Source organism: Pteronotus mesoamericanus, unplaced genomic scaffold (genome assembly GCF_021234165.1).
Source record: "Pteronotus mesoamericanus isolate MK-2021 breed Mesoamerican mustached bat unplaced genomic scaffold, CSHL_Meso_final contig_50, whole genome shotgun sequence".
Classification (NCBI taxonomy): Eukaryota; Metazoa; Chordata; class Mammalia; order Chiroptera; family Mormoopidae; genus Pteronotus; species Pteronotus mesoamericanus.
In genome coordinates, this window is record NW_026555186.1 from 6,536,867 (window position 1) to 6,560,568 (window position 23,702).

The 23,702-nt window shown below is 50.0% G+C and overlaps 1 protein-coding gene across 3 annotated transcripts in view; it reads right to left on the bottom strand.

Moving 5' to 3' along the window:
- Window positions 1-1,117: 1,117 nt before the first annotated feature.
- TRIO (trio Rho guanine nucleotide exchange factor) overlaps window positions 1,118-23,702 on the bottom strand; it is a 317,818-nt gene continuing 295,233 nt past the window's right edge. For 2 of the 3 annotated variants that reach the window (XM_054578325.1, XM_054578323.1), the window contains 16 exons: window positions 23,296-23,388; window positions 22,540-22,590; window positions 22,231-22,308; window positions 21,091-21,282; window positions 19,987-20,164; window positions 19,570-19,788; window positions 16,978-17,774; window positions 12,420-12,667; window positions 10,398-10,536; window positions 9,542-9,569; window positions 9,191-9,353; window positions 8,819-8,940; window positions 7,463-7,541; window positions 5,583-5,783; window positions 3,194-3,332; window positions 1,118-2,609 (listed from right to left, as the gene is read on the bottom strand). In XM_054578325.1, coding sequence (XP_054434300.1) covers window positions 2,061-2,609; window positions 3,194-3,332; window positions 5,583-5,783; window positions 7,463-7,541; window positions 8,819-8,940; window positions 9,191-9,353; window positions 9,542-9,569; window positions 10,398-10,536; window positions 12,420-12,667; window positions 16,978-17,774; window positions 19,570-19,788; window positions 19,987-20,164; window positions 21,091-21,282; window positions 22,231-22,308; window positions 22,540-22,590; window positions 23,296-23,388 — 3,276 coding nt within the window. In that variant the 3' untranslated portion in view covers window positions 1,118-2,060. The remainder of the gene's footprint in view (window positions 2,610-3,193; window positions 3,333-5,582; window positions 5,784-7,462; window positions 7,542-8,818; window positions 8,941-9,190; window positions 9,354-9,541; window positions 9,570-10,397; window positions 10,537-12,419; window positions 12,668-16,977; window positions 17,775-19,569; window positions 19,789-19,986; window positions 20,165-21,090; window positions 21,283-22,230; window positions 22,309-22,539; window positions 22,591-23,295; window positions 23,389-23,702) is intronic. The other variant, XM_054578324.1, reaches the window with a different exon arrangement.

A 23,702-nucleotide genomic window follows, 5' to 3' on the forward strand; every position in this document is an offset into this window, starting at 1 on the left:
TGCTCCGCTTCTACATCCATCAAGACACAGGGTGCCTGAGATATTCTAACCAGAACGAGGTGTAGCCCCGCGGTAAACAGCTGACCTTCTGGTTTACACACCTGGGCCTGGGCTCTGTGAACCAGCCTGGCTGTTGTTCAGCAGATTCAGAGTCCAGGACGTTCTCCCCTGCCTCCCCGACCCCTGAGGGCCAAGCCTTCAGTCCCTCCCTCAGTGATCTCTCTCTGTTGATTCAATGATGACCAATTTAAATAAAAGGCCTAACACAAAAATCAGGCAAATATGTTTAATTTTTTAAAATAACTGATGGCAAAATAAAATATTTACATCACATCATACTGTGTAAACATGTAAGGTCTCTGTACAAAGAAATATACATGCAAAATAATGTAAAAATTTAACTGAAATGATAAAAGAAACAATACACAAATAAAAGTCGTGAGGTTACGAATACACATCCAGTTCTGAATCCAATTTCTTTTAAAAAGTTTCTGTACAATTTTACAAGAAACAAACAAAACCCAACAAAAGAATAAATAAAATACATTGGAAGCTGCAAATCTTAACTACGCCACTTTATGGCTCAAGACCCAGGTGTCCGGCTGGCTTGGGAAGCAGCTGGCCTCTGTTTTAGTGTATTTCACACAACAAAGATAAAAAGACATCCAGAAAAATTCAAGCGTGCCCAGAAACGCAGCGTCTTTTGTGGAAGGCCTTCCCACACCAGCGTTAATTCTGCCACAGTGACTCAGACATGGGGCGCCAGCCTCACGGCTGCTAGTGCTGAATTGGCTTTTATTTCTTACCAAAAGCTCAAAGTCCAGCCAATTTCTATACAGAAAGTTGAACGTCAAAAAGTCTAAAAAGTAGTAAATGTCCAGACTGATTTTGGGAAAAAAAATAATACTTTGGCATTCTGAATAATAGCATAATAAAATTTAAAACATTACCCTATTATCCAGTTTTATATTCAGAGTATGAAATCACTTTTTTACAGTCCTCAAAACTGACAAATTTCACGAAGAGTTAAGTCTCCTTGAATGGATGGCACAGGGCTACAACCCCCTACCCCTCGCCCCACCCCCGACACACGCACAAAACCATAAAGCTCACCGTACGAAGTATGTGCTTTTTCTATATATTTATTACAGGTACAACAGAGGTCTTCATAAATAGTTGCATAAAATGTTAAAGCCACAACATTGCACATGATATGAAATAAAACCAAAAAAACCCCCCAATGAGTGCATTTACAGTATTTTCATCTGACTGTATACTGCTCAACAATCTGATTGACGGCTTGGGGGTGGGGGCAGCGGGGCAGGGCCCAACCTGATGTCCTCAGTGGATGGGCAGAACCCTCCGACCTCCAAAGGAAGCCCCAGGCAGAGGGCAGGGAGCGGGAGAAAAGGCAGGTGGGAAAAGGGCAGACCGAAGGCAGGACCAGTCTTATATACAAGTAAGGCCTACATTTCATCAGAGCAAAACAATTCATTCTATTTTTATGCAAAGGTTTGAGGTTGAATGCACGTTTCAGAAGCCTAGTCTGGCATCCCAGAGAGATGCATGCAGACCAGGCAGCTGGGAAAGCTCAGAGCCCGGCAGATGCCGAGCTCTGGCCCGGGTTGTGGGGATGGCTGCCACGGGGGTGAGTCTTCCCCAGAGGTGCCCAGTATCTCTGTTTTGTTCGTTAACACCAGTGGTTGAACATAGGCATTTCGTTTCCTTGAATAAGTCTTGGAAAATGATAAATTTGCAAAATTCTATTCGAGTTCATTTAAAAAAAGTTTCTTTTTCTTTTTTTTTTGCAGAAACCTGAATAAAAGACTGTGACACAGCGATGCTGTCTCCGCTCTCAGAGTGCAAGAGAAGGTCCTCCACCCCAGCACGGCCGGCAGCCCGAGCCCCGAGCACTGCCGAGCGCGGCTCGCTCGGAGTGCCGATTCCACACGATGAACATACGGCAGCTGAGCAGTTAGGTTGGTTTGTGTCTCTCTTCAAAATTCAAATTAACAGCTGATTGGCAGGTGAAAGAGAATGAGAAAGAACTTCAAGACAGGTCAAACCCTAGGCAAAAGCCTGCTCTGTAAGAAGTTTTTAATGCTACGAATTGGTCGAACATCGTTCTGGTGTTTGCGCCGCTCAATGAAGGAAGTCAGTCTGGACGTGTCGAGGACGCCCGCGCCTTTGCCGTTGCCGTGGCCCGCCTGCAGCCACTGCTCCTGGAGGGCCAGCGCAGCCGAGGGACGCTTGGCAGGGTCCTCTTGCAGGAGGAAACACACGAAATCCTTGGCCTTCTGGCTTACTCCTTTAAAGTAGTCATCTGGGAAACTAAAGTCTAGTCGGCAAATGTTCAGGCAGGTCTCTTCTACGCTGTCGTCCAGGAAGGGGGACACGCCGCTAAGAAGTACATATGTGAGCACTCCAACACTCCACGTATCCGAGGTCAGGGAGACCGGGTTCCCGAGGATGATTTCGGGCGCTGCAAATTCGGGGTTCCCCAGTAACTGGTGGATGTAGTAGGTCGTGTTGAGTTGGACAGCATCTCCGAAGTCAGCCAGTTTAATTGTGGGCTTGGCTGAACTCTGATCCACCAGGATGTTTTCGGGCTGGAAAACAGGATAAAGCAACGGTCATTTTCATCAATGCCAGTCTTAATTTTAAGCATGATGCTCACCAGGAACCTGTGAGGTCGACTGGAACAAACTGTGCATATGCAAAACAGGGTGAAACTCTTAGGACGTGAGCCCATGGAAGGAGGAAGCAGCAGCAGCAGCGCGGAGGAGCCGCTGCCCCAGCACAGCTCAGACCAGTCTTCCCTGGAGGTCAGTGCAAAGCAGCGCGTCAAACGTGCCAGTTCATGAAGCTGGGCCGCCAGTTTCCCTCCCAACCCTGAGAGCAACACTTCCCCTTCCTTTCGCCATCCCCACAGACCCAGCCCCACACCAGCCCCACAAAACTCCCAGAACTTCCTGAAATCTCACCAAATGTGTGAAAATCTCACATTGCTGAAAGCAAACTCTTAAAAACAAGAGTTTGGAAATCAGCGTTCCCATCTCCCACCCCCTCATGTTTGTCCCCAGCCCCCCTGGGGGCACGTGGACTGGACTCAGAGGGCAAGTGGAAGGTGGACCGCTACACGCTGTGGCCAAACCGTGGTCACACACGCTGCTGTCCCCAAAGCCACGCTCACCTTTAGGTCCAGGTGTGCTATCCTGCAGTTGTGAAGGTATCGGACGGCTTCCAGAACCTCCCCCAGATACGCCCTGATCTTCCCTTCGGTGAGGTTTCCCCATCGCACCACACAGTCCAGGAGACGCCCCTGGTCAGCACTGCGGAGGTGGGAACGTACACGACCGTCATCACGGTGCTGGTTCACTTTAGAGGCCTCTCTGGCCTCGTGCAAAACAAACCCACCGTCTCTGCGCCCCATTGTGAATGCTCTATTGGTGTCTGAAGGTTCTGTTCCACCTGAAGGCAGGACTGTGTTGAGAGGGCGATTTCTTGTTAATGTCACTGTGGAGATGCATGGGGTGGGGGGGACAGGGCAGCCCGACCCGTAGAGGGAACTAGAGGCCCCCGCCCAGCCAGCTCCACTCACACCCTGGGCCTTAGTTCGGTCATCTGCGCAATGAGGGACGGGGAGGCTGTACAAGTGATGGCAGGGGAGGCAGACAATGAGGCCGTGTAGTAAAACCAGGACACCCTAGTCTCCCAAGTCGTCCTACTGTGGGCTTACTTTTAATACTTAAAAAACACATACACAAAAAAATAAAAACAAAAATAAAAATAAAAAACATATACAGCTGCCCATATGCTGGGGACTAAATACCGTCTATCAATTCATTTAATTTTCGGAGAAGAGTGTTTTATTTCCCCATTTTATAGATGCGGAAACCGAGGCCCAAGCTTCCCCCAAGGTCCCACAGCCCCTAAGTGAAGGCTGGAATTGCAATGGGGTGGCCTGGCCGTGGCCTTTCTGACCACTGGTTTATGATGCCCTCTTTGTTTGCAAAACAGTAATTTATAGGAAGACCAACCGCTTATCTGGTAATGGGGAGTGATCAAGAAGAATTTGATAGTAATTTGTTATGAAACAAACCCTATTAATACTATGATGAGGCCAAAACATTTAGTTTCCCAAATGAAAGGCTGAATGCACAGAAACTTCTAAACCAGAAACGGAGGCCCTGTAGGTTTTTGATGAGGACTGCAAACCAGCTAAATAGCCACCCCCAGGGAAGACGGGCACCTCTCAGTCATCAAGCTTCCAGAGCTCCAAAGGACCAGCCAGGTACTGAGGGCCCACAGGGGCCAGGCCCCTGCTTGGACATCATTCTAGCCCCATAACAATTGTCTGAAGTAGCTGAGGTTTTAAAGGACACCCAGGCCCCATGTCCAGGATGGGCCCTTGGCATGCACTGCTCAGCCTCGGGGAGGGCCTGCCGCCCGCCCTGCCACCACTGTGGGCAGAGGCTGCGCAGGCCCCACAGCGACGGCCTTCCAGGAGGTTTGTGCCGTGCAGACCCCGGCGGGCAGGCTCTCCTGAAACACCCCCTCCCGGGCCCGTGGTGCTGCTCAGCCCTGCGGCAGCCTCACTCTCCAGAGACTGTGGGGTGGAGGCACTTACACGTTCTTCAAAAAAAAAAGAAAAGAAAAGAAAAAAGAAACAGAAAAAGAAAATAATAGAGACAGAGAAAATAATATCCCCTCTTCAAAAAAAAAAAAAGGAGAAATAGGAATTTAAACAAAGCTAAACGCCAAGATGTCTCACAGAATGGGACTGCAATGTCTCGGGGGCGGGGCTCCCCAATGCCAGCACTGGCATCACTGGTGGCCTGGGCCACAGGGTTCTGCTGTGGGGCGTCCTGTGCCCGCAGGGTGTGGGCGATGCCCCTGGCCTCCGCCCTCTAGATGCCAGGAATGCCCCACCCTGAGCTGTGACACCAAAAAATCAAGACACTGGCAAATGTGCCCTAGGGGACAAAACTGCCCCTAGTTGAGGACCACTTCTCTTAGGTCACAGGTCTTACACACACGCTTTCTTTTAAATGATTGACTCATTTACTGAGACGGCCCGTGGGGCCCTGTGAGTACCTCGGGGACCAGCGGGCCTGCCCTGGTTGGAGGCGACCCTCCCTCACCGAGGGTGAGCTTTCTGTATGGAGCATCTTCCCTCCCTGACTTCGAATCATCCTTCAGTGCTGCGGGTGGGAGCCCTTCCGGGCAGGACCGGCCCTGGGGCTGAGCATAATGCCTGAAGCAGCAGGCAGAGGTCTTAGTGAGCCCACCTCTTCAGAGGCCGGGCATTCTCGGGACCTTCGCGGACGAGGTAGCATGGTCTCGGGTTGGCCCAAATGGGGATGCTAGGCTTGCTGCTCCCTTGCAGGACAGCACATACTGAAAGACTGTACCTCTTTCTACATTGACTGGGAAGTTGTAAGACTGTGTTCTGATGGCAGACATGCTTTTGAGAAGTTCTGTGAATCCTACAATCCCGATTTCCACCTGAAACTACAGTAAGACGCCTGACGCCGAGGCTGACGGTTACTAAGAGAGGAGGAAAGTCCAGGGGCACGCACATTTCCAAAACCAGGACGTAGCTGTTGGGGGTCTCAAAGGTGTCAAGGAGGCCAACCAGGAGTGGGTGCTGGACGTTCTGCAGGACTCCAAGCTCGTGGGTGACCTGGTCACGCTTCATCAACTTCTTGTTCACGAACTTAGTGGCCACGGCTCGTTTGGTTCCCTTCTGATCACATTTCTTAACGACAGAGAACCTGCCCCTGGAACACAGGTTGAGGGGAATTTTCAGGACTCTGAGTGTGTCATGCAGAAAAGGCTCGGTGAACCGACACAGCTCGGATGCCTCCCGAGCCTGCTGACCGAGCCTGTCCCCAGGCCCCAAGGAAGCCTGCCTGGGTCTGAGTCCCTCAGCCTGTGACAGCCCCTCCTCCTCCTCCAGGCAGACTTCTCCTCGCCCTGGGTGTGGACAGGCCACATGACTCCCGCTGACTTCTGAACGTGGCAGAAGCGACATTGTGTGACTTACTGGGAAGATTCCACCTTTGTTCTCCTAGAGAACTCGCCTCATCATGTGAAGCAGCTCAGGAGGGACTACTCGGTGCCTCCTGGTCACCCCCCACGTTTGAACAGGAGTATCCACTTCCACCCTGCCTTTGTAGGATGCATGTGTGGGCAGGTCACTCATCTCTAGTTCACCATCTCCGGGGCTCCCCCCAGGAACCATGCCAGAGAAGCCTCGGCTGCACCTTGACACGACCTAGACAACAGGATCTCGAGTCTGAGCCTGCTGCCATATGGGATGAGATCTGCGGGGGAGGTGAGGTGGGGTGGGAAGTGTGAGGAACAGAAATTAACCTGTGGTTGGGGCAGACTGTGGTGGGTTAAGACGGCCACACTCCTTTGCTAGTCCTCCTGCAGGGGTGGGGGGTGGGGTGGGGAGGGTGGTCCTCTCTCTCTCTCTCTCTCTCTCTCTCTCTCTCTCTCTCCTCCTTGCAATCTGGACTGGCTGGGGGCTGGTTCTGACCCACAGGATTTGAAGGAGCACGGTTGCCGATTTCTTAGGCTTGGCCTTAAAGAGGCCTTACAGCATCTGCTTCTGCTCCCTTGGAATGCTTCTGCCATAAAGTGTGGGAGCCCCTGGGCCCACGTCCCAGGCGAGGCCACAAACGTGTGGGTGAGGCCAAGGAAGACCAACAGAACAGCTGCCAATCGAGAACGTGATGCGGGATGTGATGAACCCGAGCTGCCCTGTGACAGCTGCCCCATGCAGCATGGTCCCTAACAGCCACGCCCTAGTACGGCCACCAGAGTATAAGAGGCTACTGCAGGGGGAAAGCATTTTTTAGAAGAGACGAGCCCAGCTGTCACGCTTCTGACCTCCTTCTTGTCACAGAGCACATGATGTGAGATGTGGGTGGGTGCTGTGTGGCAGGACAGTCAGAAGGGGCCTGGGTGCCTGAGGGCACTGCCTGGCCCTGGCTGCCCCTCTCGGTCAAATCTTCCTCTTATCCTGGGCTCGGGTCCCCTGCTACTCGGCCTATAGCTCCATGTGCACCTGAACTGGAGGGACACATTCAGTCATCCTCAGCCTGGACTCCAGAAGAGAATGAAGTCCTACAGGAAAAGGGCAGGTGACTCCTCCCTGAGTTCCCCAAGGGTGGGGCACAGCTGGCACTGCCCTGGGTGCAGAGTGGGAGTCATTCCATTACATCAATGGTAGCTTAAGGCACTGGGTCTTAAATCTCTCTTGGAACCTGAGCTGAAAATGTCTCTATTACTTTCTTGCCATTTAATATTGAATGGCGATTACAAGTTATGCTGCAAATGTAATATCTGTAACTTCTACTTGTTGGCAAACACAGCGTTTACCTTTATTGTCTACCTTTACAGTTTGTTATGTCTCACACACTCCTCTCTCAAAAGAGGCCCTGGATCATACCTGCCAAGCTCAGCCACTTCGCTGTAGAAGGAGTCAAAGTTGTCTTTCCAGGTCACCATGATCCCATCGCTCCCTGGACCTGCAAGAAGAGCAGCGCCTGCCCTGAGCTGGGTTTCCGTGGCATGTCTCAGGGAAGGGGTCCGCAGACCTTCGCTGTCCTACATGGCAGGCACATGTGGCCACTGAACATCTGTGGCTCATCACAAGGAAGATGCGCAGCACGTGGCACATGCACACGGCACGCTGGGTCTCAGTGTGAAAGAAGAGGGACTTATGTGATAGAAACAAACAAATATTTCCTCTTCCATGATTTTCCCACTCACTTCCCCATGTGTCAATATATCCCCCTTAGCTTGCACTCATGATTTATTTTTAAATGAGTCACCTGTAGAATTTCTGTGACATCTTTTAAAAATTAGAACATTGGTGATTCTTTACTATCAAATTAAAGACTTTCTTGTGCCATAATCCCAAAGTCAGAATACTTCCTTTCTTTGATTTAATCAGGTTAAAATATTTAGGATTAAGATAATGTGAAATAAGAGTTCTAAGACAATTCTGTTTACTGTCTACACACTGGGCGCTCCGGACTCAATCCACCTTTCAGTTAGGATTTTTATTTTCACTCTTAGAAGTGGCTTCCGATACCTGGCGTAGCTACAGGATCATCACAGCAGCCCCCTACTGCACAGCTACCTAATGAAACGGTAGTTGGAGGTCAATCAATACGTGTTGCTACTGAGCATCTCCACATGTTGAGTTAAACTACGGGGAAATTTAAAAGGCTTTTGACATGGGTTCTGCCTTCAGTAGCTCACAGTTTAGTGGAGGAGAGAGAACGAGGCCTTACCAGGCAATGGAAAGAACAAGGGCTTCAGACCAGAGACTTGGGTCCCAAGCTGAAGTCGCCGTGAGCTCATGGAAGGGACAGGAGGACATACCCACCAGAAGGGTCTTTGTTAGGGTCTGAGACAGGCACGAGCCTGTACAAGCCTCAACCACACTCCCTCTTTTCCTTCCTTCCTTTTCACTCGTATTCCATGAGACCCACTTAGATTAGATTCTCTTAGAACTTAAGTGTCAACTGAATAACTACATCAAAGAGAAACTGGACACAGGAATGCGCTTTGGTAACTCAGAGCACAGAACACACCTTGCTGTAACCCAGCGGCTCTAGTGCCCAGTGGCTGTGGCCAGAAGGACCCAGAGGTCAACCACCGCGGGATGTCCCAGAGACTGTGGCCTGCTGCTCGCAGCTCTTGCTTGGAAGGCCCACAGTGACTGCCATATTTTTCTGGCCATGTTGTGGGTGGGGGGACTCTGGACTTGAGATTCCAGCTCAGGAGTGCCACTCACCTAGAACCCTCAGACTGGCTGAACACGAGGCTGAACCCATGTCGTTCACAGCGATGCACGTGTAGATGCCGTCATCTTCTGTGGTCACGCCGACGATCTTCAAAGTGGCCTCTCCTAAGTCACTGCCGCACAGACGAGAACACACGTGTCAGAAAGGCCGCCCCAACCTCTCTCCTTCAGGGTCACAGAAAAGTAGGGGCTCAAGGACTGATGAGGAATTTCAAGCGGAGTTTTGATTTTAGTTGCACACCTGGGTAACAAAATGTTCCCTCATGGGAAGTGTCCCAGCGTGAAAGAGGGCCATGGGGCTCGATGATGCCAGTCACAGTGAAACCAGACTGCGAAACCAACCCACGAGCCAGCCTCCCTCACCTGTACGAGATGCTGTAGTGGCCATCGTTGTTCAAGGTGTTATGTTCAGGGCCCTTCCAGGTGATCGAGGCCTTTGGGCGTCCACAAACCCGACATCTAAGAACAACGGTCTCCCCTGTCTCACACGTGACCTCACTCAAGGGAATGGCGAATTCTGGGGGAACTGCACAAGAACGGAGTCAGTACTGCTGGACCTGGGCTCCCTGTCACACCCGTCGATGCTTCCTGAACAAACAAGTGGGGCCTCAGTTTCTGACTGAGCCCCAAGTCATGGGTTACACTCGACTGTTCTGAGACATGCCCCCTGGACCTACAGCCTGCAAGACCAGAAGAAAAAGAAGCCGCACTCACCGTCATAAATGTAGTTGGGATTGAGAAGCTGAAAGGGGAAAAGCACACAGGTATTAACCAAAAACACGGCCTATTTTGAGATATATTACTTTCATTCCAAGGTTACAATGACCATTGAAAGATGAGCAGAAATACGACTTGCTTTGTCTGGATTTCATTCTCCTTTAAACACATTTCAAGCTTCTTGCCATAAGAATTTAGGTGCATTTAAAACATAAAAGTGGTGCTGAAATTCAGAGATGCCCATTTTTCTCCTACGAATCGAGTCCAGGCGTCCCTGGACCCCTTCCTTCTGCAGGACAGCCAGTGTCCTGCCCCAGGGTCCCCGGATTCCCATCAGGGAATATTCTCTTTTCTAGGCAAAACCCCACAGGTTTAAGGCAGCCTGATTATAAAGAGCAAAGGTATCGGAGCCAGGGACTGTGTGCCAAGGAACCTGGATGTCGGCATCTAGTCACTGCCCTGCGATCTGAGGAGGGCACGGAAGGAAGGCCGAACTCTGCACTCTCTGCTCCCCAGAATCCAGTCTTGGCTTCTTCTGGGAACCTAACAGCTTTTTTGTAAAGCCAGGCATGTACCTGGTGAGGTGTCTGCGTGTATACCTGGTTCCTTAGAATATACACATGCACCTGTGCCAGCCAGCACGGTCTCTGAGAGCCCTCTGCAAAGCCTGGCAAGATCTGCTGGTGGGGCAGAGCGGGGTGGCACGGTGCGCGGCACACCACTACTGAGCAAGACGGGGCCCCGGCCTGGAGTGCGCCACCCTCCGCGCTGCCCGTGGGTCAGCGCCACCCCCTCCGGCCACCCAGCGATAACATGAGTCCTGACACTGCTTCCTGGAGACACTTGCACCCACCTTCACAGATACCTTGTTGCTGAGGCCTTCCCGCGATTTCCGATAACCATTCTCTAACTTGCCTTCCCGTTTGCCGTCTTTATCTTTTTTCTCAGATTTTTTCCTTAAACGGAGTGCTGTGTGCCAAGATGTTGACTTCCTGGGGGGAAATTAATGCATTGTTAATATCCTGCAATTCCAGTGTTCAGAAAATGATTCCGGAAAGCGTTGGAGGAAAGTAGACTATTCAACTCATGGAGATTATAGGGTAGTAGAGAAAATTTCCTAATGGTGATCTCTGCTGAGAACACTTTTCCGTGATTCTCAATAACCAGCAGCTATAATCTACACTTTCTTAAATCAAATTTTAGGGTTAAAATACAAAGGTGCCACCCTGGCTGGTGTGGCTCAATGGATTGAGCACCGTCCTGCAAACCAGAAGGTCACAGTTCCTGGACAGGGCACATGCCTGGGTTGCAGGCCAAGTCCCTGGTTGGGGGTGTGCAAGAAACAAGTGATCAATGTCTCTTGCACATCGATGTTTCTCTCCTTCCATTCCCCTTTCTAAAAATAAATAAAATATTAAAAGAATATATACAAGGGTGCCTGTGATTGTTAACTTTATGTATCAACTTGACTGGACCATTGGATGATCAGCAATTTGGCCAAACATTGTTCTGGGTGTTTCTGGAGGAAAATAAAATTTCATTGTATTTTTTAAAAGATTTTACTTATTTATTTTTAGAGAGGGGGGAAGAGAGGGAGAGAAACACCAATTGGTTACTTCTTACATGCTCCCAACTGGGGACCTGGCCTGCAACCCAGGCATGTGTCCTGACCAGGAGTTGAGCTGGCAATCCTTTGGGTCACAGGCTGGTGCTCAATCCACTGAGCCACACCAGCCAGGGCTGGGGGAGATTACCATTAGGAGTGGTAAAGCCAACTACTCTTCATGCAGTGGTGGGCCTTATCCAATCAGTTGAAGGCCTGGTCAGAACAAAAACACAGGCCTCGTTGGACAAGGGGAAACATTTTCTAGCAGAATGCATTCAAGTTTCATCTGCTCCATGGACTCCCCTGGGTCTCTAGCCTGCTGGCCTGCACCACAGATTTGGAGTGGCCAGCCTCTATAATTGCATGAGCCAATTCCTTATAATGAAACTTTGTCTCCTTCTCTATCTACACACACATACACACGATTCTATTTCTCTGGGGAACCCTGATGCACAGCCCAAGAATATTTTTGGGGAAAACAAAGCCTAAAATTGGAATTCTTGAACAATGTACTAGAATAAAATATTTCAGTGTATTAAGGAGAAACAGGACAAGAAATTGTCACAGGAAGTTCTCTCTGCAACCTGAACTCAAGCCTGGCCTCCCCTGGGGGCTGGGGGTGAGGGGCCAGAGCTGAGCCCAGAGACACAGCCCAGGCTGCAAACCCAGCCAAGGGCACAGCTAAGCTTGGAGGGGACCACAACCCCACTGGTGCCTTTGGTTCTGGGAAACCCTTGGAAACTTCTGAAGTCACAAAGTCCTGCACTGCTTCCCAGAAGCCATGTGGCTGGCCTTGACCACGGCCAGGGAGATTCAGCAAAGGGAACTTTCTGAATCCAGCACCTGACTTTGGTGTTCTTTAAAATAACGTTTAATGCAACAAAATTGTTTTCAAGTCTTAACTAAACTAACCTTCCAGTAAATACAAGGTAAGTTACCTTCTATCTTTATTTGCAGCTCACAGAATGAGTTTCTTCACAGATGTATGCCATTAACAAGTTAGGGGTCCTTGGAAAGTTCCCAATGCTCCCACCCCCTAGACATCCAGGAACTAAAATACCACCAAGGTCTTTCTAGTGGCTTGGAAAAGCTGTGTGTTTGCAAGTGCAGGTGATTAAAAGAGCAAGTCTGTAAAACAAGTCTGAGTGATGGAAAGCGGTTCCACACTGTGCTTGAGGAGGAACTTGAACAGAGAAGAGCGCTGCTTTCTCGCACTGACTTTTGGCCTCCCGGGGCCCCCTCCCCATGTTTGGCCTGCCGGGCACTCACTTGAGGGTCCCATCGGGGTTCTCCATGATGACTGTGCTGGTATGCCCCAGGACGAAGCCCGGAATCCAGCCCTCGGCTGCGGGGCACTGGTCAGTGGCGGCTCGGAACACCAGAAACATGTTCTGCTGATTGCTGGCCAGAATTTGAACGACCTCTCCTTGATAGACGTTGATCTCATCCTCCTTCACTGCCGTGTAATCGTGTGTCACCAACATGGTGGAGATGTTGCTACTGCTGCTACTTTCACTCTGTAGAGGGAGAGATGGAAAGAAAAGAGGCAGAGGGACCTGAAACGAGGCCGATGACATGAACCCGCTCGTCAGTGTGCCTCACGGCACGGCGACTCGGGGCATGGCTCCCCGGACAGACGTGGAGGGCGCCACGCTTTCTTTGCTACTCTGTGCTTTTTCAATAGTTGGAAACCAGAGTGTAAGCAATTAGGAACAATCTAAAGAAAAAATCAGTGCAATGATGACACTTTACATTTGAAAGCTTTTATTTCAGTCTGTTATTTTAGCCTCATCTCTTTACACCTTTGAAGAACGGCTCAAGTCTTGTGTTCATATCCTGCTGGGTTATACCTACATCACAGTAAAGCCACTGTGACTATCAGGCTTACTGAAATAGTTACTGAATTAAAGAACTGCAAACAGTCGCCCTTCAGCTCACTTTGACAATTAGATCATGGAGGAGCCTCCAAATCCACCAGGTAAAATGTCCATTGAGAACACATATGCCAGGATTCTGCCAAGTTGCTGGTATAATCATTTCCACCTCCTTTTCCCTTCTAAAAGAAGAATTCATAATACCTAAAAAGTAATTCAACTGCTATTCTGCTCTTAGGGATAGATGCTCTGCCTCCTTCATGTCCCCTTCGGTGGATGGCCCTCTTATGATCTTGCATGATGCCAGTGTCCTGAAGGCACTGTGGCCCTCTGAACACATCATCACAGAAGACCTGTGGACACCAGTGGCCCTAAGACTGAAGCATCAGGAACAGACTCTTGCAAGTGAAAGCCTAGCCACACTGATCCTGCAGCCAGTGGTACCCAATCTCTCTGGGACACTACAGTGTCTTCAGTGCCCAGCACAGTGACTGACATGTAGCGGGCACTCAATACATGTTCAGTAACACAGTCAACGAGGCAAAAGTGCAAAAATAAAACAAAGATCATTTCTGAGGCCACCTACCCGGGGCCACAAGCTGAGTGGAACTGGCTGGAGAGTAGAAGAAACACAAACGGCAGTATTTGTCTCAAGCTGTCATTTACCGAGTGATCTATTTGTTCCAGAGGAGGAGAAGGAAGCTGAGGCCACCGACCAATCCTAAGCTATATCTTGCTTGATCGCCCCCTATCAAGAGTCGGGACATAGGCCCTGGCTGGTGTGGCTCAGCGGACTGAGCCCTGGCCTGCGAACCAAAGGGTCACTGGTTCGATCACCAGTCGGGGCACATGCCTGGGTTGCGGGCCAGGTCCCCAGTAGGGGGTGCATGAGAGGCAACCACAGACTGATGTTTCTCTCTCTCCCTTCCTTTTTTTTTCTTAAAAACACACAAACAAAAAAAGTAAAACACCAAACAAAACATATGTTAAAAAAAAAAGTCACTTAAAAAAAAAGTTGGGACGTAGGGAATGGCACCGGGTGCCCTGCTTCCGATTGTTCTCAGAGGCTTCCACCAAGGATGCTCTCTGGTTGCTCCTGGATCTCCAGGCCTCTGATGATGCTGGCCTCTGCTGGGCTCTCAGACAGCTGGGACAGGTGTTGATGTGACTGTCAGACAACCCTGCCACATGTCTGTCTGCCCTGGGCTACTGGGCTGGTGTCAGGACGCACTGGGCAGACGGCTGACCACTGTCAACAAGCCAGCGTGCAAGGAATTGGTAGGCCAGGCTCTGAACTGAGACCTGCAGTGATGTTTAAATTAAACATATCATTCCTGTCTCACTAAGGACGCTTGTGCATTCCTGCCCCTTGTGGAAGCCCACACTGTCCTTGCAGGGCTCTGGCCTCTGCACACTCACTTATATTTTTTTTCCTTTCAGTGTGTATCTTAGTGTTCTGGCTTATACAGCAACACCCAATAGTTCTGAGATTACAAAGCCAAATTATCTAGAAAACATGAACAAAAAGTAACTTCTGTGGCACAGCTGCTTTTGGTAACATAGCATACCAGGCTTTGTCTGACAATTTGAGTATTTTTCCACAATCATAACAACTATTTTATGAATACTTCCTAGGTACTAGGCTAAATATAAAGACATCTAAAATCTATGCCATTGAGTGCTCACCACCACCTATCCAGCAGGCAGGATCCTCACCCCACAGGGTGGGACGTTAGGAATCTGCACAGACCACCTGGCCTCTGAAAGGCAGGGCTGTGCTTTTAAGGCTGCCCTGGAGGGCGTGGGCAGCAGGCTATGCATCCACATTTGGCGGCTGGCGCAGTCACTGTTTGGGTTGATCCACCTTCACTCCACTCTCGCTCTCTGTAATTTTTCAGAAGGTGCCCATACAAAGAGGGAAGAAGAACCTGGGACATGGGTTAGGCACAGCTGCCTGCCTGTGACCGCAGACAGCTCCATGGAAGTGGTCAGGAGGAAGGAGGCCGCTGCCGACAGGCCAGGGGATAAGGTGGCTCAAGTGCGTGGGAACAGGGCAGGGTGACAGTTCCTTTTAACTGAAATACTTAAGAGAGTAGAGAGGCCCAATCCCCATCTGAGGCCTTGAGTGGTCTTCCTGGGCCTCGAGGGCATTTCTGTAAGTCATTTTCACACATCAAAAACTCCGGCAACAACCTTGTCACCTGCCACATAAGAAACAGAAATAAGAGGTATATTTTTGCAACCTAAAATTGCCAGATTATGTGCCACACGTGACTGTGCCTTTGTCTCAGTGGACATTCCAGGAGGGAGCCAGGCGGTGGCCATTATGCCGTGTGTGCTCATGGGCACCCAGAGGCCAGCCCGGGCTCCTGCGCGGGAGCAGCGGGGCGTTCGTTCTGAAACACCGACTCTGTGCACTCTTCGGGTGCTTAGGACAAGTGTCCAGGTGAGGGTGTGCTCACACACTGCTCCCCGGCTGATTTTGTAGGGGTCATGGCTGGGAGACAGGCCTGGCCGCTGGGCCTTCTGCATCTTTTCCTCTGGCTGGAATCGAGTTCTGATGCTCACTGCGCACCAGCACTGCAGGCCTCACAAGGGGGCCAAGCTTCTCTGCAGGACGCGGCAAGGCACCCAGCCCACGGACACTGGTGACGGCCATTGCAGAGGGTGCCTGCTTAACCACTTGCTTTTAAGAATAAGACTCATGGTAAATAAATGTACCAAGTCCCATCTCCTAATTTCTTCCTCAGTTAAATACAGAGTTTAACAACATACATAACAAAAAATAGTAGGAAAGGATTAAGGCCATGTCAACTCGAACTAGGAATTAATAGAAATCCAGAGAAGAGAGACATGCAAAAGCCAATTTTTTTTTAAACAAAGAGAGACACAGACCCTTTTAGGGAAATGTATTTAAAATTTTATAAAGTGATCAAACATACACTCATTAGAACAGTTGTATTCCCTCACGTATGCCTTCAGGAAGGTGTTACTGGTCAGGCCATCTACTGTAGAGGAAAACAGTTGGTAGGAGAGTGAGGAGGCCACAAAATGGGGGAAAAGCCCACCACGGCAACCCTTCTGCTTGAGATCACAACATAGGTGACCGGCAAAATGAGGGTGAGGATGCGTGGAGCGCCGCAGTCCGCACCGCGCCCCCTGCTGGACAGAATGCAGACACGCGCCCACTCCAGCCTCCTGGGCCTCTGCTCCCGGCCGCCGCAGGCGCCCCATCTCCAGAGGCCCTAAAGCAGTCTCTCTCTTCCCGAGTGAAACTGTGGGGGAAGCACATATTTCCACTGGAGAGATTCCTGCCCCCCCCACATTGTCAGCTTAGTTTGCTTTGAGTAGCTGTTGGAAGTTTTCTTGAGGGATTTTTTTTTTCAGCAGATGAGTCAAAAACGCTGCAAGGATAACTTAAGGCATAAAAGAGCATGACCAAGCGACGAGCAAAAAGCTTATCAAGTGTAGGTTTTGAACTAAATCGGGGGGAGGCAGCAGAGACACTGACCCCTCTAAAAAAATGTGAGTGAGGAAGGCAGGGACAAAGAAAGTTCCAAGAGAGTCTGCTGGTTGGAAGATGGAAAAGACTTACAGATGTTGCATTCAGAAGGTTAATGATTGGCTTTCCCATATTAGGAGACACAAATAAAGCAAGGAGCGAGTTAGTAGAGATGAGAGCAGCGCTGTCCCCGGAGCAGGAGGGTTAGGAGGCACTCCTGTGTCAGCTCGGGCCGTGGCCTGTCCAGGCCTGCAGACAGCGGGCGCACACACAGAGCTACACGTGGGTCTACGTGGTCAGTGCACGGAGAGGCCCGGAGGAGTTGATTACTGCAGCGCGGCCCGGAGAGCCAGGAGTTAGTACGAGGAGAGCGGCAGCGGCGAGAGGTTTAGAGGAGCTGGCGGGACAGAGGCAGTGGGGCGGACGGGCGGAGGCTGCCACGCGTTCTTACCCCATTGCTCTGGGCAGACTGCACGGACTGCTCGCTGGCCGAGGAGCACGTGCTCATGCGGTCCGTGTCCTTGCTGGGGGCCGCGTGGCGGTGCGCCTGCCGCTGCAGGGAGTCACTGTCTCCCGGGAAGGTGAAGGAGCCCGGCCGGCTGGCGGGGGAGGCGGGGATGGAGCTCCAGAAGGAGCCCCCCTTCTGCAGGGGGCTGCTGGGGGCAAAGGGCTCCTTGCCCAACGGAGACGGGAATGTGGTGGAGAGAGGAGAGTTCAGTGGCGAGATGGCCCCGGGCCTGGGCTTTCCCAGGGGCAGGGAGCCCAGGCCACTCCGTGCGCGGCTGTCCTCCTTGGCATTTCCATCCTGGCTGGCACCTGCAGTGTTCCCGGTGGACTTCCTGGGGCTCTCAATCACCTTCATCTTGGGGATCTGCTCCGCTTCTCTCTCAGGACCCTCAGACTGGCCGCCCGCGGGGTGCCTGCCAGGTTGGCCAGGGCCAGCCTCCAGGGTGAGGCTGCTGGTGGGAGGAAGCAGTGCAGGGCCGGGAGTGGACATACCTGACATCTTGTCTGCCTCTGCCTGGCTGGAGGCTGCAGAGGAGACCAGCACGGGGGAGTGGTGTCGGACAGGCTGGGGGATCCGGGAGGGCCTGCTTCTGCTGGAGCTGGGGAGGCCACTGCAGCTGCTGGGGCCGCTGCTGTGGTTGCCGCCGCCGCCGCTGCCGCCACCGGGGGTCCCGCCTCCACTGCCCCCGCCCCCGCTGCCCCCGCTGTGGTTCCTCTGATACTCGATGGGTGATGTCAAGGCTGCAAAACATGCAAGACACAGTAGGAGAGAATCAGGGCACTGAGAAAGATATTGTTGCGGGGCAAAACAAAAGGAACGTGGTGTAATCCAAAGTGCTGGACGTGAATGCCCCCAGTCGCCTTAGGGAACCCCACACAGTCGCCTTCAAACCTATGAAGAGCCACCCATCCTGGACGCAGCAGGCTGACACCACCCGGCAGTAAAGGAAAGGGTCTTCAATGCCACCATCTGCTCTATGGACGGGTTAAATGGACTCAATGGAGGGAAATGGGCATGTGTGAGTGGGTGGGGGGCAGAAGAAGGCCAAGGGGGCAGAAGGACAGAGTGAATGAGGACAAGGGGGAGGGAGACGTCCACTGCCTTGGAGCAGCAAGCAGAACCTCAGCATCCCCGCCAAGTGGAAAGGAGACGAATTGGCTGGAGGTCCTGGGCAAACTGCCAATGTCAACGGGAGGCCCCGAGCTGCCAGAGGAGTATCAACTGGGACTCCACAGGCACCCACTGGCTCCCGTGGGGAAAAGTTTAGTCCAGCTGCTGCACAGAAAAGCTGGCCAGGAGCTGAGGAATCCCTCGGCCACCAGGGAGGAGGCGGGAGTACGGACCACCTCCGTTCTGCAGACTGGACACAAGAGACAAGGGGTGGAAAAGAGCTCCCCAAACTCCCTTCTGGGTCATGAAGCTGTCTCAGCTATAGTGATTTAATTCGTTACACAACCATCTGCAGGAAACCTTAGGAAGCACGCCAAGTAAGATATATGGCAACACTAACACAAATACTTAAAAGTGTAAAAGCCTTTGAGAAGTACAACAATCAGACATAGCCCCTTTTTTTCCTGGGAGCCATCAGGCATGTGTGAAAAAGCACCCTGGAGCCAAATGACATTTCACAAACTCTGTGTCGGCCATGGCCGCTCACAGGAGTTAACAGGGGGAGAGGCGCAGCGACCCGTCCGGAGCTCCATTCCCCGTCTTGTCCAATCCTCCGACACCGCTATTATCCTGCCTAGACTGAGGGTCCAGTGAACTAGAACAGCCTGGCTGACTCATGATGGCAATTTGCAGGCAGTTCATTTTTTTACTTTAAAGAAGGTAAAAGTTGAGAGATTTCCCAATAGTTACATGCTCTAGGTTGGCATTTAATACAACACGTAAGAACAACACGTTAAAAGAGATCTCACCGCATCTGTTCACTGTCACAGAGGGAAGCCTTTTTCTACATGCACAGGAAACATTAGCCCTTGACCCCACGCATCTAATTCTAACAGCAAACATAAAATATGATCAGTTTACGATTTGGACAGGAGCTTGGAGTCAATGTCTAGGCAGCTCACTACCATGCGGCCCAAAAGGCCATGTGCCCTTATTTCTCTCTGAGTGTCTTGGGTTCCTGGCTCTTGAATGTCATGCAAGGTGGAAAGGTGACTTTGTGAGGACAGAGAAAGTACAACAACCTGTTCGACTGAGGCACAGGCACTGACCATGAACATGGTGAAGAGGACAAAGACATTAAGCAAGTATTTTAACTTCTGACCGAATTCTTAAAGTTTTTCAATGATCAATGAATTAAAAGCAGAGTCAAAGACAGCAGTGACAGAGAGAAGGATGCAGTTTCAGGTCACAAATATAAAGGCATAATAATTATCTGCAATGGAAGGCCAGTTGCTCCCCTAGAATCACTCATGTCATGGAAGCTGGGAAGGCAAAACTTGTTTTTTAAAGGAGCAGAGAGGTGCAGATGTGCAATGCGATCGAACACAGATTTCGCAGTTGCACTCGAGAATGTCCCAGTCCCACCTGCTGCCTCTGGTTTCCTCATGCGTTGCTGTTCCAGGACAGGGCTCTGGTGCACATGTTGTGCGAGAGGCCACGTGGGACAGGACGAAACAGGACAGCAGTGCGGGGCACATGTCTGAGAGCCAGACAGTCTGCTCGGAGTCCTGATTGTGCCACCGACAATTTGTGGGACTTCGGGCAAATTACTAATCCACTTACTCCATGCCTCAGCTTCCTCATCTGTAAAATGGGAGTAATAGTTCCTGTCACACAGAGTTGCTGTGCAGAGGGAATGAAGCAGAATATGGCCAGTGCCTGACACACAGTAAGGGCTAAGTCAGTCCTGTCATCATTATTTGCATGTGGAAAGAGACAGCAGAATAGAAATGTGTAAGTTAGGGAAAGAAAACACATGCCTAGTAAGAGAGCACAAATTACCATTTAAAAAATTGCGCTGGTTTTCTAAGATTTGGTTGATTTCATGGATCCACGTTTGCCGGACACTTGGACTGGACGAATGCAAAACGAAGGTCTCCACCACGTCACCTGTCCTCGATGTCAGGGCAAATTTACAGGGATCATTTTCCACATTTTCTTCTAGGCAAAGGCAACTCACCTGAAAAATATTAAAGCCTTATTCCCAATGGCCAAAAGGTGGCGGATGAATGCTGATGAACAAAATGTGGTCTATTCATACAATGGAACTTATTCAGTCTTAAGGAGGAAGGACAGCCCTGGCTGGCTAGCTCCACTGGTTAGTGTTGTCCCAATAGACCAAGGTTGTGGGTTTGACCCCCAGCCAGGGCACACATAAGAAACAACAAACAATAAATGCATAAATAAACAAAACAACGAAGCAATGCTCCTCTCTTTGTCCCCCTTCCACTCTCTCTTTCTCTAAAATCAATAAACAAAAATTTTTAAAAAAAATTATTAAAAAGGGCACTTTGACACATTCTACCACATGGATGAACCTCGAGGACATTATGCAAAGTGAAAAAAGCCAGTCACAAAAAGACAAACAAACGCTGTTATGATTCCACTCCAACCCGGTCCCTAGCGTAGTCAAAGTCATAGAGACAGAAAGAATGGTAGTTGCCCAGGGCTGGGGGAAGGTGGAAGTGGGATTTAGTGCTTAAACAGCACGGAGTTTCAGTTTGCAAGACGAGGAGTCCTGCAGAGGGATGGTGGTGACAGCCACACAACAGTGTGAATGTACTTAATGTCACTGAGCTACGTATTTTTAAATGAGTAAGATGGTACATTTTATGGGATGTGTACTTTGCAATTAAAAAAAAAAAAAAAGCACATGTGTTCCTACTGGGCAGGTGCAAAGTACAGTTTATCCTATGTCAGAACTGAAACAGCCACACTTCGGTACATGGCAAATACAGACAGTTGATGGGCGAAGTGAATTTAAAGGTTCTGAAACGTCAAATATTTAATAAAGCATCAGGACGTGTCGTCATTAGAAAGAAGACTGTCCGTCAGTGTGATGGGCACACGCATTAGCACATGAGAAAACACGCAAACACGCATCACCTTGATACTGTTCTTGAACAGGAATCCTGGCATGGAGAAGCCCTTTTTTTTATCCAGGGGCTCGCTGAAAATGACGATCTGCTCGAAGAGGAAGACCCGCCTCTCTCTGCAGCGAGGCAGGAGCCCTGCGTCTTGGTCTGTGACCAAGAATGTATCCTGTAAGAGCAGCTTGCCCTGGGCAACAATTTTACCCTAAAACAAGGAAGTGGGGGCAAAGGAAGATGAGAAGAAAACATTGTGTTCTAAGTTAAAATACAGGAAGTTCTGTTTTCTTTAGATTTTCTCCCACAAAATACTTATTTCTTCTATTAATTTATAGACCTTAAAATTTTCTTATCATGAGTTCTTAGCCCCAAAGAGAACTGTTATCTAAATAAAATTCTTTCTAATTTCTATAAAAACCACTGGCCTCCGTGACAATCACAGACTGAAAGTGGATCTCAAGTGTCCAGGTCACCGGGGAACAGTGGTTCTGAAGGCGTAGCCTCTACGCCTGTGGCACCCACAGTGGCAGTGGCACCAGCCGGCAGGACGCAGGGACAAGAACCTGTGTTTTCAGAAGCCCCCTGGGAGGCTCTGTGTGTGCCTTCTTGAGAACTACAGCAAAAGAACTTTGAACCTAAATCTCTAACAAAACAGTAGATAAGAAAAGTAAAAACTTCTTCCCTATCTTTACTCAACAGTCAAATTTTAAAGTTCCTGGTTCTGAAAAATCCTGAGGGTACCCACAGGTAACATGTGGTATGAGTCGTCTGGCAACTCCCAGGAAAGTTGGCTAGACTAATGATGAACACAGGGACCCTGAGGTCAAGCTCCCGGGGTGACGGACGCTCAGAGCCCCCTGCTTCCCACCATCTGCCAGGAAGGAAATTTGGCTCTGTCGGCAGCGGAGAACCCAGGGGACTGAGCGGAGTCCTGTTTCCACCCCAAGGCACTGGGTTTTGAGCAGAGAAAGGTCCCCCAAAGCAAGTCAAATGCACCAAAAAGGAGTTGAAAAGAAGTATCAATTGGTTTGAAGTAAAGAGAGAGAAGACAGAAAATCAAGCCCATAGGATCAGTTTTCTACACATGCAGCTAAATAGTCCGGCAGAGGGGACAGTGGTGGAAGCCACAGGGGCAGGTCAAAGAAGAGCGCATTACGTCGAATCCTTGCAGCCGCCCAACGTTCATCATGTCGTTGCACCGCTTTGGCACTATGCACATGACTTCCACAGCTCTCTGGGGGTGGGGACAAAGCAGTCAGCGGTCAGTCCGCGGCTCCTTCTCCGAGCTCAGCTCCTGCCCCTCCCGCCCTCCGGGGTGCAGGGCACATCCAGCTGGTGGGGAGACCCCCATCGCCCCCTGCAACAACCCCTCCCAGGGACAGACCCCTGCAGGGACAGCAGGCTGCTCTGGAGGCCTGTGGGGACAGCCTGGGGGCGACGGGGCGGGCCAAGGGCGTGTAAGTACCTCTAGCTCTGATGTATCCAAGCTAGCTTTTTTGGAATACTTGAGGAAGTCCTGCAAGGGAAATGGAGAGGACATGGGCAGGTGACGTCACGGCAGCAGCGAACCTTTGACAAGCCAGCCACTGGCTTGAGCGCTTTAGTTCTGTTTTTTCATTTTTTCCCCTCCCAGTAACACAAGAAAAAGGTGGCTTTCAAGCTGCAGCAGAGCAAAGTCAGACCAAAATTATCTGAGCAGGGAACAGTTCCTGTGTCCGCCCAAGAAAAGCTCTTGGTCTCTCTTCATATGCAGTTTATATACGAGAGAAACCTCAATGTACTTCAATGGTCACGCTTACCAAGGAAAATTGTAACTATGCCTTTCGTTGTGCACTGAGTCTACAGAGACAAACAGCAATTAAAAATTTAATTTTATTTAAGGCTTCAAGAAGGTTAGAAAATATGTAAGGTCAACAGAGCTGAAGAAAAATCCTTAGTATTTAAGGCCTGTGGTGGGGGGGGGGCGGCGGGGAGTTCACTTTAACTGACATTTTGATTCAGACCTCGATGTAAATGAGAAATTGAGAAACCAGTGTAAGATGTCTTATGACCTTTAAAAAAACTATTCTGAAATATTTAAAATCAGAAATAACATGACTGCTTTATGTTTCTTTACAGAAGAGACTCCCCTCACCGACCCATCCCTTCCCTCTCCTGTCACGGAGATTTATCTCCCTAAACAAACCCCCGACACGAGAGTCTGCGCCTGGCCAGTGCTCACCTTCAGTAACAGCTGGTATTTCATAATTCTCTGCACTGGTTTGATTAACAAATCTGTGAGTTGCAACCTATGACCAAGGCGCTGCTTTAAGTCCTGTGATTTTAAAGGAGAAAGAAAGGTAAGTGTTGTCTTTTAAAGGGCAATGTTAGTCCTTACGCTCGTCGGAAGTGCTAATTCCACCAGAGTGCAAGCGCGGACAGGAGGCCCTGCTGCACAAAAACCAACGAGTGGATACTATTTCTGAGGAAGTCCAAAGTTTACACTTTAGCCATTTAAGCTATTTTTCAAAATAGTCTCTAATGCTTCTTTAATGACCTTCTTTCAATTGCTTTCTTTTATTCATTCACATATTTTAGGTTTAGGCTAAAAATTTAGGTCATGAATTATTCTGAATTTGTAATGAACCT